The sequence below is a fragment of the Lissotriton vulgaris genome, chromosome 2_1 (genome assembly GCF_964263255.1).
Source record: "Lissotriton vulgaris chromosome 2_1, aLisVul1.2, whole genome shotgun sequence".
NCBI lineage: Eukaryota > Metazoa > Chordata > Amphibia > Caudata > Salamandridae > Lissotriton > Lissotriton vulgaris.
The window spans coordinates 503814932-503833192 of NC_141687.1; the positions used below are offsets into that span (position 1 = coordinate 503814932).

Sequence of the window (18261 nt, forward strand, 5' to 3'; positions counted from 1 at the left end):
CTTATATCGACCCCCAGGCGCCCGTACCGGCTTACTTACCAACCTAGGCTCAATACTCGAAGCATTAGCGATGGAAGACTCATTCACAGTTATGGGTGATATGAACTTCCATCTTCAGAAATCCTCTGATAACGACACTCGTACCTTGATATCAGACATGGATACACTGAGTCTTCGGCAATTGGTTACTAACCCCACCCACAAAGCCGGCCATACACTGGATGGCATCTTTTCCAATATGGAAGGCCTAAAAATAACAGACACCTTACCAATGCCTTGGACGGACCCCTACGCCATGAGAATATCAGTCAAGGCGAATAGGACTAGAAGAGAACCCATACGGAAACCAGAAGCTTTTAAGGTCTGGAAAGATATCGATCAGACGGAGCTAATTGCTCTTTTGGACAGGACTCGACCATGTCTGGCCTCTGACCCCAATACTGCCACATGTCAATTTCAGGAGTGGCTGGGCAATGCCACAGACACCTTAGCCCCGACTAAACAGCCGTCGAGAAATAGAACAACACCATCGGCCCCTTGGTTCACAGAGGAACTACGCAAACAGAAACAACTCTGCAGAAATCGGGAAAGGCATTGGCGTAGATCCTACCGTTCAGAAAGCAAGGCCAGCTACAAGGAAGCACTAGGGCAGTACAAAGCCCTCATTGTCGAAACTAAGAAAAAGTTCTTTACAGAACAGATAGAGAACGCAAAAAATTCCAGCAAAAAATTGTATGAGGTCACTAAGATCTTAGCAGGAAACATTCCGGACCTAGCCCCGCCACTAACCCAAGGTTTCTGTGATTCCTTGGCCAACTTCTTTTTTACAAAGGTGAATGATATATACCAAGCATTCTCCGTCAAAACGACAGTACATTCATCTATGCCTGACAGCATGACTCAGGATTTCGAACTGTCCCAGTTCACAGACCTAACAGAGACACAAATTATGTACATCACTGCCACCATTAAATCTGGATCCACACTAGATCCCTGCCCTCTAAAAGTCATCCGCCCGGTTATGGATTGTTTGGCCCCTCACATAGCTTCAATCTGTAACGCAATGTTCAGAACCGGGATATACCCAGACTCACTGAAGAACACACTGGTTAAGCCTCTCCTGAAGAAAGCCAACTTGGACAAGGAACAACTAACAAATACCGCCCCATAGCCAACCTGCCTTTCTTAGCCAAGGTAGTGGAGAAAGCTATGAATACACAACTCTCAGACTTTGTAGAGAATCACCAACTATTGGACACCACCCAATTCTGTTTCCGCAAGTACCATGGTACGGAGACGGCACTAATCAAAGCGACTGAGGATATACGAGTGATCCGGGACCAGGGAGGAACAGCGATACTGGTATTGCTCGACTTATCCGCAGCCTTCGACACGGTCGACCACAAGATCTTGGTTGACCGTGTCGGAAAGATGGGCATTCGCCACCTGGCAAAGAACCTTCTCGCCTCCTTTTTGGCAGGGAGAATGCAGGTGGTCACATTGGGGCATTTTCAATCAGACAAGCTGTCACTGCCATGTGGGGTACCCCAAGGCTCATCCCTAAGTCCGACACTTTTTAATATCTATGTGTCGGACCTGGCTGCTGTCATCAAGGCCCATGGGATGAGCCTTACCTCCTACGCAGATGACACACAGCTCGTGTTGGCCATCAATGGTGATGGAGAAAAGGTAGCAGAAAATTTTCAAGAGGGCATGCGGGCAATTAGAGTGTGGATGGCCTCCAATTGCCTAACACTAAACTCCGATAAGACGGAGGTGGTTATTTTCGGACAGCTCTCACCCAGTTGGTCTACCACTTGGTGGCCGCCTACCTATGGCTCCCCCCCTAAACCGGTCCCTACTGTCAGAAATCTTGGAGTGACTTTTGATGAGAACCTGAAATTTATGGCTCATGGAAATAAAACAGCCGCCACCGCCCACCCTAAACTTAGGCTGATTAAGAAAATCATGCCATTCCTGCCAGTTGCAGCATGCAAGACACTGGTAAGTTCCCTGGTGCTATCCTCCCTTGACTACTGTAACGGCTTATTTATAAATGCCCAAGCCAGAGTGACCAATAAACTGCAAACAATCCAGAATGCTGCAGCCTGTCTCCTTTCCGGAACCCCGAAGTTTATGCCGATTTCGCAGACCATAAATGACCTCCACTGGCTCAAAATCCGGAATAGGATTAAGTTCAAAACGCTTTGAATAGTATACAAAGCACTGCACAACCAAGGCCCGCATTTCCTGAAAGCCCATCTTAGACCACACTTGTCCACTAGTTCACTTCGATCTAACAATCTCAACCTTCTGTTGGTACCACGCACCAAAACAATCACTTGTGGTGATTGACGCTTATTGGTGGCCGCTCCTAAACTGAGGAACTCGCTGCCAGTAGCCATCAGAGAGAGCCCGTCCCTGATGCAATTTCGCAGAAAAATAAAGACCTGGCTATTTGGTCAAAAATAAGCGCCCGATCTGGCCTCCTGGAGACTCCATGAACAGTTCCTAGCGCCAAGACGCCTACGGGCATTTGTTAGCGCTGTATAAATAGCAAAAATAAATAAATAAATCCTTCTATAGAACAAACATCCTTTGACGTCGTGTTCTGACGACAGGCACCAAAGACAATCATCTTGCAAGGCTTGAATCCTGACTTTTTCAGTGTAGCCATTGCACTGCTACACAAAGGGAGGAAGAAGAAACAAAGTAATATGAAGACAATAAAGAGTCTCAGAAAAAACCATTACACGTAGACGGCGTGGAAAATGGGAACTGACATCAGAACGCAGACGAGGTCATCTTATGGCTCCGATATGTTATACGGAGTCAAGAGCGGAGCCGTGTCATTGTGAAGTCCTCGTCGACGTGAGAGAGTTAGGAAAAAGTTTCTGTGGAATGCTGGTGCGGGGGTAATTCAAAATATGAGTAATCCACAGGCAATTGTATCCATCAGAAAAAGCGCTACCGAAGGTAAGTAACTTGTTCTTCAGGCACTTAGAAGCAGTAAGCTCTTTTGTGGGTTATCTGGTTGCACTGGGCCGGGGCAAAGTCAAAAGTTCAGGTCACCACAATGGAACGCAGGCCTGGAACAAGAGCCAAACCGGGAGGGTAAACAGAGTATCTTGATCCTGGTCACAGCAGTTAAATGCAGGGGTCGGACCAGCATTGTGTGGATTTCAGGCCCGCAGTCATGGTGATGAGTCAATTTTCTTCATGCACTGGTGGCGGCGCTTCAGGTATGGTGAGCAAAGTGCCGGGTCTGAAGATGATGCACCGGGTTAATCCATGCTGGAGGGACGATGCGTTGGTCTTCTCCACCCACTGACGGTGGAGCGCTGGTTCCAAAGAGATGGTTCAAGGTCTGTTACGGTGGTTCTGAGTGTACTGCGCCGATTCTACTCCCGCATTTTTAGAAATTCATAACTCAACTTCTATTGATTGGATTTTGATCTTTTTGGCCTTGATTTCTTCATGAAAGTAATGTCTATTTTTCTAAACCAGTTTGGGGTCTGTTACTGTGTTTTTCACAAATACTTTACAGATTACCTCTTAAGATGAGCATGACTGCTCTGTGCCAAATTACCAGAGGGTGAGCACAGGTTATATTTTAGGCTGTATTTATCTTACCCTGACTAGAGTGGTTCTACCTACTTGGACATGATGCCTACCTCTGCTATGTAAAGACTCCATTTCTAACACTGATATATCATTTATTACTTGCCGGCTGAGATATGCTACTACTACCCCATCACTTTTATGAAGCCTCGAAATGCTGAAGTCAGGCCAAAATAGCAATACAATAATTTGATCATGAGTAGAACCCACTACAAAACTCATGTATTTCCTCTGTGCCTGAAGGATTGGAATATGAAAGTACATGTCCCGCAGATGTAGTTACCCGGTTTTTCCCTTCAAATGCCAGAGAAGCCTGAGCTAAGGACAGCATCCTGAACTCCTGTTCAACACAGAGATAGGGGTTATTCAAGGGCCTGGTGTAAATCACAATAAACAAGCAAAATCCCCCTTGGGCTCGGTTCGGCAAAAATATTTATTATGGATATATTGAACCAGGCCAGTTGGCAGTACTCTGTCCTTAAGTGTTAATGGAGTATACAGGTAAAAGTACCTAAAACAAGGAGGAAGGGGGGAGATTAACTTCAGGATTACCTATTATATTAAAGCATTGTTTATATAAACAAATTTATAGAAAAACAAAACAGACCCCACCTCAGTGCAGGTAGCATATCACATATAACATTTTAATACAGACTCAAGATCAGACAAGACATTAAGGGCCTCATTACGATGTCGGTCGGAAAGGCTCCAAACGGCATTTGGATTTTCCTAACCTGTGTTGGAACCTATGTTTCCAACCGACTCAGAAACATTTCTGACTGACCAATTATGATGGAAAGGTAACAGTTTTGTCTGTCTGACTCAGTTCCAACCGGCATTCTGAGACTCCGAGTCAGTCGGAGCTGATCCTACATATCTATGGACCGTGTTGCCGACCAACGTATTACGATATCCTTTTCAGATTGGGCTGTCTGACACGAAATGCCTGTCGGGGACTGACTTTGGGGCCCCTAGCAGGCCCCCTTCACCGGGATGCTTCTGGTAGGGGCCCGTGAGGGTACCCATGGGATCCCTCTTTACACCCAGTGTGGCAGGAACCATGGGGTGCCCGCTACAGGGTGCAACGTTTTCCACAATCAACCCATTTTTCAAAGGGCAACTGTGTTGTCGGTTAGAACAATTGCTCACATTGAAGTCAATGGGAGTCCAACCGAGCGATGTTCAGAAACTTCGTATTCGGAAGGTCGGACTCCCCGAACTCGAGTCGGCCGGAAACAATTCCCACAAAGAGTCGATCGCAATGCTTCCCGACCAACATCATAATGAGGCCCTAAGATGTATGACATGCCTAAACAGTGTTCCCCAAAGAACAGTCCAGGGGGGTGCACAGATTTGTTGTTTTTTCCGGAGTGGCCTCTTTGAAGCTGGAGTCAACGTTTTTGTCCAGTTTAACACTTTTCCAGGGCCATCATCAGGACAAAATATGGATTGGTCCACACAATGTTAAGCAAACTATGCTTGCCCCGGTGCACAATAGAAAACATGAAAATATCACATTTAGGTGGCAGTCATCACCATCAGCATATATAAAGGCATCCAATACCGCACCAATGAGTTTAGTGCTGAGAGGAATGCAAAAGATAATTGATTTTCAATGCCTCGTCAGAGGTAGTAAGCGCTATATAAAATACAATTATTTAGAAGCACCAATGATCTTCATATTAACTCTCTACGTCAAGATACTTCTTATATACATAGGTCGAGACTGTATCAAAGGTAACAGTGAAATACGTCATGCCCCCTTCATTTCTGGGTACCCAAACATTTTATAAAATTATGGGGCACATTTCTGCCGACTCAAATCACCACAGTATGCACAGTTTTGTTTCTACATTTTGACATTGTCCAGCTTTTAACTATGTACATTTAGAAAATTAGAAATACTGACCACAGGCACCGGATCGTAAAGAATCTTAGGATATGATTCTCCTAGTTTTTTGGTTTTCCTATCCCACCGTGCACCATCTAGAAACAATCCTCGGACATAGACACCTATAATAAATAAAATGCATTTATTTTCAATAACGGATGGGATGTAATTTGTTTTACTGAATGTTAACACTCTTAACGAAATATCCCTGAAATTAAACTGCTTCTTAAATTAAAATGTTATTGAAGAAAAATCGATCAGTTGCATGGCGAAAAAAAAATTGCATATTAAAAAAGGATTACAAAGATACAAAGTACATATTGTTTTTTAACATAATAAAATAATAGAGTATATAGTTTCACAAATGTATGAGTCCCATTATTCCTTATCACATAACACAATTCCAGACAATCAACATACCTCATTACAATAAACTGGGGGCCTTGCAAGATTATCAGCCTTGCATAATCAATGACCAAGCCACCAGCACTGATATAAAAATCAGCTTGCATGTACCTATTGCAATGTTTATCACTTCTGACCTAACCCAAATAATAGTGTTTTTGAAGATAAATCCAGTTGTATACCCCAAATCTGATATGTTCCCAAATTGGGGCATAACCACAACATGATTCTAGATCCTCATACTGTTGATCAGGCACAGTGAACATTTATCAGAAATACTTGAATTAAATGATTTTGTGGAGAATAGTACAAATGCAACATGCAATTATAATGCACCTACTGCAAGTTAATCCCCTATATACATACATGTGCTTCCCATTAGGTCTATACCAGTCTATAAAACTTGGGGCCTTATTTATGAAAAAGTGGCGCAGCGCAGAAAGTCACCTTACTGCGTTGTGTCACTGGGAAAGGGCAGGACTGCGCTGTATTTAAAGCAATACAGCATATTCCTGTCCTTTCCCCTGCGCTGGTTTACAATATGCTGCCTAACACCAATACAGGCTCCCTTGCACCATGGGCGCATGCAGGATTGTTTTTGTGCAGGAAGGCACAACATCCTGCACATAAACTGTCATGCTTGTCGGGTCCGCGGAAGCAATACGTGGTTGACCTTGGTTGGAAAAAAGGAAAATACAGGCTTTGGAGCATGCGCGCATGCGTGGGAGAGAAGTGTTGTAGCCTTAAGCCCGCCCCAAACTCACAGGAAACGCTTCGCGTTTAGCCAATGAGAGTCCCTTATTCGTTCCGGGTCTTTGTGTGGCGTCCGAGGAGCTAGGTGTTCGTGTTGGCGTTCTTGGTCCGTTAGGCTATCGAATGCTCATTTCTGGAGTCCGTAAGTTAGCAGGAGCGGCTTGCTTCTAATGTTTGATTGTATTCTTTGTTTTTGCGCTCACCGTGTGGAATTGGATTTCTGCTGCGAATCTTAGCGGTAGTCTTCGGTATTGAGTGGTTTAGTGTCGGCGCTTTTCCTATTGCTGATTGCCACATAGTATTGTGGTGTATCTGGAGTTCTTATGACCTAAGCTTATTATTAGGTTAAGGAGTTTTTTGTTTTAGCGTATTCAGACCATAGAACTGGTGAGTGACACAAGAACTAGAGATACGATAAATGTATTATTTTTGTGCACCATTCATGAGGTTATTTGAACTACAGATGCATTGACTAGTAGTAAACCAGTCATACCTTCAGCATTCCAGTACTTTTCCTATGTTTGCGGTTTTATAGGCATTCTCCACATTTCACAAGGTACAAACACTTTTACCTCACTCTCCATATTTTGGGAACAACAAGGGAGGGGATAGTTTGCACTAATTGTTCTTGTCTATTACTGCAGTGCCACTACCAGAAGAGAAAACCTCATCTGAAGCGGAAGAGGAGTGTGGAGCGCCATTTTTCGTTCCCTTTTCGTACCCTTGTTTTGTTCCCCTGTGTTCCCCTTGGTTACTTGTCGGGTGTTAGTGCCTCTTCCTGGCACCCTGGGGGTGACGAGGGGGAGACAAGGTGTTAAGCATCGTGAATCCAGGATACTTCTGAGACAACAAGGTGCGTGCATTACATAAACAATCTTGAGAGGAATAAACAAATTTCTCCTCGCTACGCCTCTCTTGGGGAGGAGTATTTTTTGGGCGCATTCCTAGTTTTATCTGTTCTTTTAAATCTGGAAATGCAGAAAAATCCATCAAAATTCATGCTGCGTGGAAACATCCAAACAACACTAATGGAAACGCCTGGTGATTTACGCTGCGTTCTCAAGATGTATGAAGCCACGGAAGGTGGCCTTTCATGGCTTCATAAATCTACTTTTTCAATTGCGTCGCTCTTGCTCTACATTAGACAGAGTGCAACAGCTATGCAAAGGTGCTCGTAAATATGCCCCTTAATATTCCCCTTAGTGTAATTTCTATCTCTTTTGACCATTGTGTAACAGTTGTTAGAAGCTCCATTGTATAATTCAATAACTACCAATCCCATTGATTCATCAAGTGGGGCTGTTTTCAAGTCAATAGATTTTAGTTACAGTGGTGTGGATACTATAAATGATTACAGATTTACAGTGTTATTCCAATATAACAACTTTACATACAAACGATTTATAGAATCCTCTCTAATAATTTCAGCGATGTCAATGTGATTTACAGAGATTAGCAATAGGGGTATTCCACCTCGTACATATTTGGCTGTGAAAACCGTTTTTCTTGACAAAAGATATTGACAGCCATTAAACAGATGGATTCAGAGAAGTCATTTGACCTGGTTAACTAAGAGTTTTTGTAATGCGATCCTAACAAGAATGAATTTTCATTTCCTGATGACCAAGTTATTGGCTTCTTTTTATTAAGGGAGCAAGTGTAAAAAATAGTAACACAAATGCCTCTGCAGGTCTATCTGCAGCCCCCTAATATATTGCTCTGTGTTAGAGCATTTTGCTATTTATATACTCTCATTTAACCTCTGAATTTCTTCTAATCAAGATTAGGGCAAGCATTAATCTTTTTAGGTCTAGCCTAGAAACAACTTTAGCGGTCTCACCAGACTTCTATTTTCAGACAAATCTATGAATACAAAATACATAGGTGTATATATGTGTAGAGGGGCTTTTGGTCAGTGGTCTTCTCCAATGGTCTGTACGATATTCAAACAAAATATTGAAATTTTAATAGCCACCTACATAAATATTGAATTGCAAATATTGTGATACAGAAATATCATCAGCAACAGACCAGATGTGGCTGTAAGCTCCCGCTCGCCCAGTATCAATTGACATTGCTCTACTGCCCTGCGGATCCAAGTATCGTCAAAGACCGCAGCCGACATTCCGAAACTACTCAATCCTGCCTGCAATTCGTGCATTTGTGTAACAGTTGTTAGAAGCTCCATTGTATAATTCAATAACTACCAATCCCATTGATTCATCAAGTGGGGCTGTTTTCACGTCAATAGATTTTAGTTACAGTGGTGTGGATACTATAAATGATTACAGATTTACAGTGTTATTCCAATATAACAACTTTACATAGAAACGATTTATAGAATCCTCTCTAATAATTTCAGCGATGTCAATGTGATTTACAGAGATTAGCAATAGGGGTATTCCTCCTCGTACAATTCGTGCAAACTTCCGTCCAAAAACCTGTAAACCCCACAGTTAACGTATGATGGTTGCTCAACTAACTGAACCAAGCCCCAAGCCCGTTCTGAGAACACTCACTACCCACAGTGGACACTTACTCTACCCTGAGTTATAGAGCCCGCACCATCGAGGTGTATTATTGTTTTTCCCAGGCATAATAATTTTGGCAAGTCCTGATGATGATCCAATTGCAATTATTGCGCGAGATCGAAACGTCAACCTTTTAAAGTAGTCATACAGTTAAACCAATGTGTATTATTTTTTGTATGTACTACTCTGGCAAACACTTCTAACACTGATCTAAAAAGTGTCCAGATTGCTCACTCTTCTTTTGCCTGAAAAATTTTCTTCTCGCTCACCAAACTATCCTCCTTTTTCCACTGTGTTTTCTTTTCTGAGTATGGTTCAGGACTGTGCCCTACGTATAGGAATTGTTGTTCATGTATTGAGATGTTATAATTCCATGATTGTTTTCAAAATAAACTCCTTGTCCGGCTCCTATATGCAGCCTATTATGGTCTATATATCATTGCCCTATATTTCTGAAACTGCTTAGGACCACTGTTTTCTTTAATTGACAGAAATATCATCAGCAAGAATATCCTTGACAAAAATATCGATTTTAGGTAAGTAATATTGATGTTTTTTAATATAGCGTGTACATTTTTAGTCATTTTAAAATTTAATGTAATCATGTTTTTCATTGTTGGTACCATAGCGGGTTGTGGGGTTTATAGGGGTACAGAGTGGGAAGTAAATTAATTAGAATGAATTAATTAATTTGAATTAATATCAATTATTTAATTGATAATTATTTCTGTTAATTGTATAATTTCTTTTCTAAAGTTAAGTTTAAGGTGTGGGTTGTGGGTTTTGTAGGAATATAGGATGGCACGTAGATTAATTATAAATATTCAATAATCCTATTTTAATTATCATTAATTATTTAACTTATAATTTTGTATGTATATTCTGTAAATAAAATGTTTTAAAGTTAAGTTTGAGGTGTGGGTTGTGTGTTTTGTAGGGGCATAGGATGGGAAGGAAATTATTTATAATTAAATAATTTATTTTTAATTATTAATGATTTAATTGATAATTATTTATGTTAATTTTGTAATATTTCTTTGAAGATACATGTGCTGGTTGTGGGTTTTGTCGGTGTGTAGGGTGAGAAGTAAATGAATTATAAATAATTAAAACATATTCATTATAATCAATTATTACATTGATAAGTATGTAAATTGTGTAATAGACCATTTCTATTATTTTGGGGTGTTGGGGTTTTTGTATGGGTAAAGGGTGTGTAGGAAAATGATCATGATAATTCTTGTCAATTTATAATAAATATTCAATTGATAACTAATTATGCAAATTGTGTAATTATGATATTGTTTAAGTTATAGATTAAGTGTGACTTGTATTTGTAGGGGTAAAGTGTGGGCAGTTAATTAAATATAATTAATGTGTTATTAGTTAATTATTATTAATTGTTTACTTGATAATTATGCAAATTATGTAATTTAAAAAAAAATTAATATTAGGTGTGGGTTTTTAGTTTTGACTGGATAAATGCTGAGAATGTAATTAAATATAATTATTTTACTATTTATTTATTATTAATAATGTAATTGAAAATTAATTATGTAAATGTGTACATTTAATATAAAGAGAAAATGTTGATGAGTGGTGTGTAGTAGTTTGTAGAGGTATAGAACAAAGGTATTCAAGTAATAAACTTAAAAATAGTTAATAGTCTCTGATTTATGTTATTTATTATTGTATGTGTTAATTGTTTCCTCCTTTCTAATTGTAAATAATAGTATTTATTTGTTGATGTTTTAGTTTGGTATTTAAATCATAATAATATTTGCATACATTTATGACATGTATTAAATATTATAATAATATGTAATTTGTTTATTTTTAAATAATATATATAGATTTATTTATTTAAATATTGATATTTATTGTATCTAGTATAGTTTTGCTAATATTTTATTTTCTTGAATTGAATTAGTCTGTTTCTAATGTTGCATAGAGTGCAGTGGGAGGAGTATATGTATTCCTTTGCAACCCAACACCTTCCCAAATGTGGCATTGACTGGAGGGGGAATAGTAAAGATTACCTCTCAGCAATCCTACACTTTCTTTACTGTTGGACTAACTGGAGTGGGAATAGTACATTTTACCCCTCAGCAATCCAACTCTTTCCCTACTTTTTGTAATGTTTGGAGTAGGAATAGTACATTTTACCCCTTCACAATCCAACACTTTCCCTACTGTTGTATTGTCTGGAGTAGGAACACTACATTTTAACCCTCCGCAATCGCAACACTTTCCATACTGTTGTACTGACTGGAGTGGGAATAGTACATTTTACCCCTATGTAATCCAAGAACTGCCCCATTGTTGCACTGCGTCACGTGGGAATAGTAATTTTTACCCCTACCTAATCCACACTTTTTTTTACTGTTGAGTTGGAATAGTGCATTTTACCCTTCCGGAGTCCAATGTTTTCACTACTGTTACATAAATTGGAGTGGGAATAGCATATGTATTATTTGTATACTTTTATAGTTTATTCTATTTTGTTTACATTTATATGACTTTTTGTGTATTGAAAAGTATATTATGATAATTATTGTTTTTAAAATGCACTTTTTTTGCAAATTGTATTTTTGTATGCTGTTTACTTTTTTGGGAATGTTTTGTACATTGTTGGGTATATTGTGTATACATATAAATATATACATATATATATTTGTTGTATTACTACATTTAAAAAAATATATAAAATTATATTATAAATTGAAAATATTCATTTAATCAGTGTTTTAATTATATATATAATTAAATATATGTGTTTTATTTTTGTGAATAAGTTTAATAGTTATATTTATTTTAAAACTAATTATATTTAATGTGTGATATATTACTGTTACTTTTTAATATATATAATGCTTAATATTTATATATACATATTTTTTAAAACCATATTTTGTACAAAGATAGTGACAATTATATTTTTAATCCTCTATTTTTGTCATTTACAATATAATTATAGGATGATGATATTTTTGTCACAATATTTTTGTAGGACAATATTTCAAGGTTTGATATTTTGTCAGTGAACCGTACTACAACTAGCTGCCAGTCAGATTTAGCTTCTGCCCACTACAGCTTACAGGATGGGGTGGTGAGTCAGCCCACTTCACCAATTGGCTCTATAGTCAATTTGAGTGACTATATTTCATCTCTGCACATGTTCCTGTCCACATAAAAATAAGTACGTTGCTGTGTAATCTCTGTATTCATTTTTTATTTTTTTTACTTTTTATTTTTATTGATTTGCAAATGTTTATTTTTGTACATAAGAAGTATTCCGCTGCAATGCATACTGGTGCTCTAAAGAGTTCTCCTTGGTGTTCTGGGAGTGGTGATAGCCCACCAGCATGGTTTCAGACATAAATATCCTACGAAAAAAGGCCACTTAAACCCATTATGAACTAAGAGCCTTAAGCACACACTTAAATAGCTGACCTAACACACAATAATTTTCGTCATCAGCAGAGACACACGAGGACAGAGTGGCTGCAAAGAAGAGCAGAACATTTTAAATCACCTCAAAAGAGCAAACACTGCAAAACATTAAAGCGGCATTATAGTTATAAACATTCAACAGTTAGGGTCTCATTAGGATGTCTGGTGGATCGCCACCGACAGGCCGTCGGTGGCGGTCCGCCCAACAACCAAAGAAAAGGTATGACTGCTGGATTATGATACCGGTGGTCAGAGTGCAGTGGGCGGAGAGAAAGACGGCCGTCTCCGACAGGCTCAAGGAGCCCATCAGGATGGTGGCCGGACAGTTATTCCTACAATGGAGGCGGTGCCTGCGCAGGCACTCCCATAGGGATTACGATGTCTATTTCCCACAGCCTTTTAGTGGCAGTTCCACCTCCATTGGGAGGTTGTCTGAAGGGATTTTGAGGGCCCCATGCAGGGCCCATGTCCCCGTGGGCCTCTGCTATATGGCCAAACTTCCATGCACCATGTGCCAGGCACCACATGGTGCCTGGGACACGGTGCATGAATGTTTAAAAACAGTCCTTTTACTACTGTGGCCCTTCTCTGGCCTGCAGCATAAGCTGCAATAGTAAAATGCATGTTTCCGACCGCCTACACTGCAGTCACATCATAATATGCAGGGTGGAGCTGCTAACTACTTGTTGGCTGATCTCCATCCCGCTATGAAGGCCGTTGAATGCTTGTCCGACTGCCATTGTAATGAGGCCCTAAATGTTCTAATTTCCATTACAGTGCATCGTGCCCATGAAAGCGTTCAAAATAAAGGACTAATGCAAAAGCAACAACTTTTTCCAAAACGGCTGCTAAGTTTACATGCTGACACCGAGAGTCATCAAAGAAATTACAGTTACTTAAAGTTGTTGTAGATTCTCTACACATTATAGCTTTGTGTGCTCTGAAGCACTTGTAAGCCTAGAGGCAGTGGTCAGTATGTTCACAATGATGCAAACAAGCTACAGAGCAGTGGCTTCAACTCCCACTGCATGACTTTGATTACAGATGCCTATTTGTAGCTTCTGAAATTCCTTTGTCATGTATTCCATGGCTTCAATTTGCTTCTGGGGGAGCAAAGCAGAGCCGTTATTCATTTAACACGTAGGTTGTGTACAAATGAGTACGCCATGCGCACATTGTGTGATTTAAGGGTTTCCATTTCGGTCACTTGTGGCTAACGCCAACCGAGAGGAACTTCCTGTAAATAAACAACAGGTGGGGAAGGTGGTCTGTCATGTGAGAAGTTAGCCTGGCATATGATGTCCACTATTCTAGTGGGCACCTTGCACCAGTCTAATCGACCCTTATTTATGGTGGTTGTAAAGTCAACCTTATAGACAAGCTATCCTAGTGGTAGCATGGACCAGCAGTCATTGGCCAAGACTTCAGAGAGCATGTGAAGCTACCTGTTTTACCAATTATAATTCCTTGAGTACCAAATGAAAGGACACTACACAAGGTATATATCAAATATATGTATATATTTATTTCTAACACAACCCCTCTGCACTCTTTATGAGGTCAGAGGTACATCACAAGTTACTCAATTAGCATACGATAAGTTGTACATATACAGTTATGCCCTAGGGGCCTCACGAACCATATACTAAGGAAGTGGTATTACAACCACTTGAGAGTTAAACAGCAGGCCTAGGGCCTGTAGAATCGCTGGGACTACACTAAACAACCAAAGGTTAGGAAGTAGGAGGCCCACGGGAGACGCGTGCAGTGTCTAAACACAGTCGCGAGTTACCCTTGACTTATAATGGGAAACAAAGAAGTTTGGAAAGGGGCGACCACTCGGTCCCCCCGAACGTATGGTTGGGTGCCCCGATCCCCCCGGGAAACCATTTTGGGCGGGAGGCGTGGCTCGGCTGGTATGCCCGAAGTGGCGTAGCCGGGGCGCGCCCTTTCCCGCCCTGGAGGGGTTGTCCTAGACACCCGCACGGAAGACCACGCCCAGTAGGCGTACCGGAGGAGGGTCCTCGCCCTCCCGCAGACGGATAAATAGAGCGGGAATCCGAAGAAGCGTCCTCTTGTTCCTGTGCTCTGAAGGCTACACCAACTTGTTGCTCGTGAGCCCTCGACGGAACAAGCGGCAATTTTGACCAACCCACCAGCCCCTATGGCAATGTTTGCTTAAATAAAGCTTGATTAGAAAGAAATGTATAGGTCTTTTTTCCTTTGTAGAGAAGTGAGGGAATGTTTCATATAATGATGTGGCTTCTGCTTTTAGGATAATGTTTCCCTTTGTTGAAAAGTGAAGTTGATGACTCATCAAGGCTATGTCAGAATTTTTTCTTCCCTTAGTAGGTAAAACAAACTATCGTATTTATTTTTTGGTCGGGCGGTAAGGTCATGATCGGTGAGCAGTAATTTCAAGGTCCCTAGAGGGGGGCGCCACCCAGAATGGATGGGAGCGCCCGGGGGGAGGCGGCCATTGGCCCCTTCCACGGGGAGGCGGCACCCACTAAGGATGGGTCGCCTAGGGGGAGACGGCCATAGGCCCCTCCCAGGGGGAGGCGGCTAGATGCCCCTCCTACGAATTTCCTGGGGGCCGGATATCCGCGACAGCGGATAGAGAGTGTGGGGAAGGGGGGGGGGAGTCCACGCTGTCCTTCCTACAGATACCTCACACGGGAACTCGGACGACCTTTAAGATGGCGTCGAGTGAAAAGGGGGCCCCCACGACAAGGGAAGTTACAGTTGGCAATGAGGGTAAAGTCCTATGCGCATGCGCCACTCACACCGTGAGGGCGGGATTTTGGTAGTAGGGATCTGACACCGGTTAAGACCTTGCCGTTGGCCCTTAATGCTAGGATGTACAATTTTAATTTAGAATGCATGCATTTTCAGGATGCTAGACTCGGCTAGGAAACCTTTGTATTAGAGATCTGTTAAGGTTAGCCAAAGAACATGTCTTCATCGAAATGTAATACATGTAAAATTGTACATAATTCATGAAACTTTTATTTAATGTTTTAAATTTTGTTTCATATTTTAATAAATACGGCCGGGGGGGTAACTCCCCCCCGACTTCCAAAAGTTCAAACCTGTGTCTGTCTTCTCCCATTGGGAATTGGTGTTGGGAAGGGGTGGCGGGTATCCCGGCCATAACAAAGTTACTGTTTAAGGACACTTCCGGATGGACTAGGATGGAACACTTTTAAACTAGGACACTTCGAGAGTCAAGACCCACGGGTGCACAGGAGTACTCGTGTTACCTCACCAAGGGAAGCCGGGTGCATAGGTGTCTTCATGTCGGGTTTTGTCGTCGTTTTCTATGGAGACCTGCAAAGAAGTGCTGCAGGCGACCAGAGGAAAAGTGTCCGGGTGGATCCAAGGGTGGATCGGCGATGTGAAGAACCTGAAAGCAGAGGGGACAGAGTCTGGGTCACTAGCCAGTGACCAGGAAGGAACCAGGCGATGTCGCGCGCTTGAAGGCGAGTTTGTCTCTTCAGCCACGAGGTCCAGGAGGCATCGACGATGACCAGACGCTGGATTCGAGCTGTCCCACAAAGGATCTAGTTGACTGCGGTGTGGGTATGCAGATTGGACCCAACCAGGTTTGGCAACCGCAACCCACGCAGGATGTCGAGATTGGCTCTGTTGCAGATCAGCAAGGTATGTGGCGCTTCTCCTTTAAAGCGAAGCTGGAGCTAGCCTGGAGCAACCAGGAAAGCAGTTTAGTTCAAAAGAAAAGTCTTCAGGGGGCTCACTAGCCAACGGGCAAGGAACCGGGAAGACGCATCAAGCTGAAATGCAAGCGCAGGTCCCACGCGGCACTCGTGGAGTGTGGAGGGCTGAGCTTCGGTGCAATTGGTGCTCGGGTCTGGGGCTTCTTGTACCCCAATGCACAACTGCAAGGGTACCTCGGTAGTCGAGCAGTTAGCAAAATGCAGGATGTCCAGGGTGTCCGGTCCCACGTCTCTCATGTCCGCCACGGGATTCAGCTTTGCTGTGGATATGGGTCAGAGTTAGAGAAGTCTGAGAGTCTAGTTCCTGTGTCGCTAAATCTTCGGGTTCCGGTGGGAGAGTCGACAAAGCAGACGGCAAGTTACTGGTTACTTGCACAGGGTGGTCACTCCTTGACCACAAGGGAGATGTCTTCTGTCTTCTAGTCAGAATAGAAAGTCGAAGGTCTAAGAGTTCTGTATCAAAATTTCTTTCCAGGATAATCTAAAGTCCTGGGGACACAGCTCCTATACTTATACTAAGCTAAGGGGCTGGATTACCTGCCTAGGTCCCTCCTATGGGTGGACCTGGGAAGGGGGTGGTTACACCCCTTTCCTTTTGTCTAGTTTTGCGCCAGAGCGGGGCTGGAGTGCCCCAGCAACTGGTTTGAACCGGGCTATGCATGGAGCACCTTGTGTGCCCCAGGCAGTGTCTCAAAAAGCATCTGCTGATGCAGGCCTCCCTGTCCCAATACATATCTGCCTGTCTGGGGATGTGCTGGCACCTCCCTAGACAGGAAACCTATTGTCCAGGCCTCCCCTGCCGGAGTTTCATCCAGCAGCAGGAGGTCAGACTTATGTCTGTGGCAGCAGCATCCATTTTGTGATGCTCGGGCTCTGTTTAACTTTAACCGGGTAAAGCAGTAACATACATGTCTTTTCCCGCAGCAGGTAGAGGTGTACTGCTGAGCACAAGGCCGACACTGACGGTCAGCTCTGGTACTCGAAGCTTCCTTTCTCAATGGACTGAAAGAGCAGAGATACTATTTGAGTCGGTTGCGGAAAATCACATTGTAGGTCTGACTAGACTCGTAATTTTAAAAAAAAACGTGAATGATAATATTAATATAAAAAATGTGTCTTTCAGAGCCTAGTCATTTAACAATAGCTGATTACTCATTCCAAGAACAGCTGCTTGCTGATGTGCATGAAGTCTCCACCTGCTTTCACGTCACAATGCACATCCACCAAATGCATATAGAGACCGTTCAAGAGCCAAGGAATGTGTGACGAAATTAGGCGAAATTAGCCCACATCCCCATAAGTTGCATGTCTGATTTCAGCAGTACTTATCTGGAACGCAGGCATTGGCTGCGAAATTGTCCTGATTGATATGAACATATAATGACAACACACTAAGACACCCCTGTCACTTGCTGATAGCCACTAGTATTTCACCTGCAGGACTGCGGCTATGGCAAACGCAAACTTTATCTGAGTTTATTTCAGAATAAAGCACCACAGTCATCGTTTGTTGTCAGTCATAAGTCAAATCTAAAAGGCACACAAGTACACTTCATTACTTGGGTGTCTGGCTGTTGGCTGTTGATTACGCTCTAAAGGTGCCGATATAAAGTCAAACTTGAATTTTGCAGCAAAACGCTATTTTGAAAGGAGAGCTTAAGATAACAGGAGTATACATTTTGGTGTTTGAGTGGGATGTCAGCATCTGTCCATGACTCTTAATATCCTGCTTCAATTGATACAATGGGCCTGATTTGAATGTCAGTCGAAAAGCCTCCGACTGCAGGACAAAGGCTTTCTGACCGACATCTAAGGTTTAAACTCAGACCGCCGTATTACAAAGACATACCAAAGGGGATGATGGACGGAG

The 18261-nt window shown here is 42.0% G+C and overlaps 1 protein-coding gene across 1 annotated transcript in view; it reads right to left on the reverse strand.

Annotated features, from left to right (window-relative positions):
• The window catches only part of DNAH7 (dynein axonemal heavy chain 7), a 1812153-nt gene that overhangs the window by 152864 nt on the left and 1641028 nt on the right, over positions 1-18261 (reverse strand). Inside the window, exon 63 of the mRNA XM_086955398.1 lies at positions 5531-5634. Coding sequence (XP_086811524.1) covers positions 5531-5634 — 104 coding nt within the window. The remainder of the gene's footprint in view (positions 1-5530; positions 5635-18261) is intronic.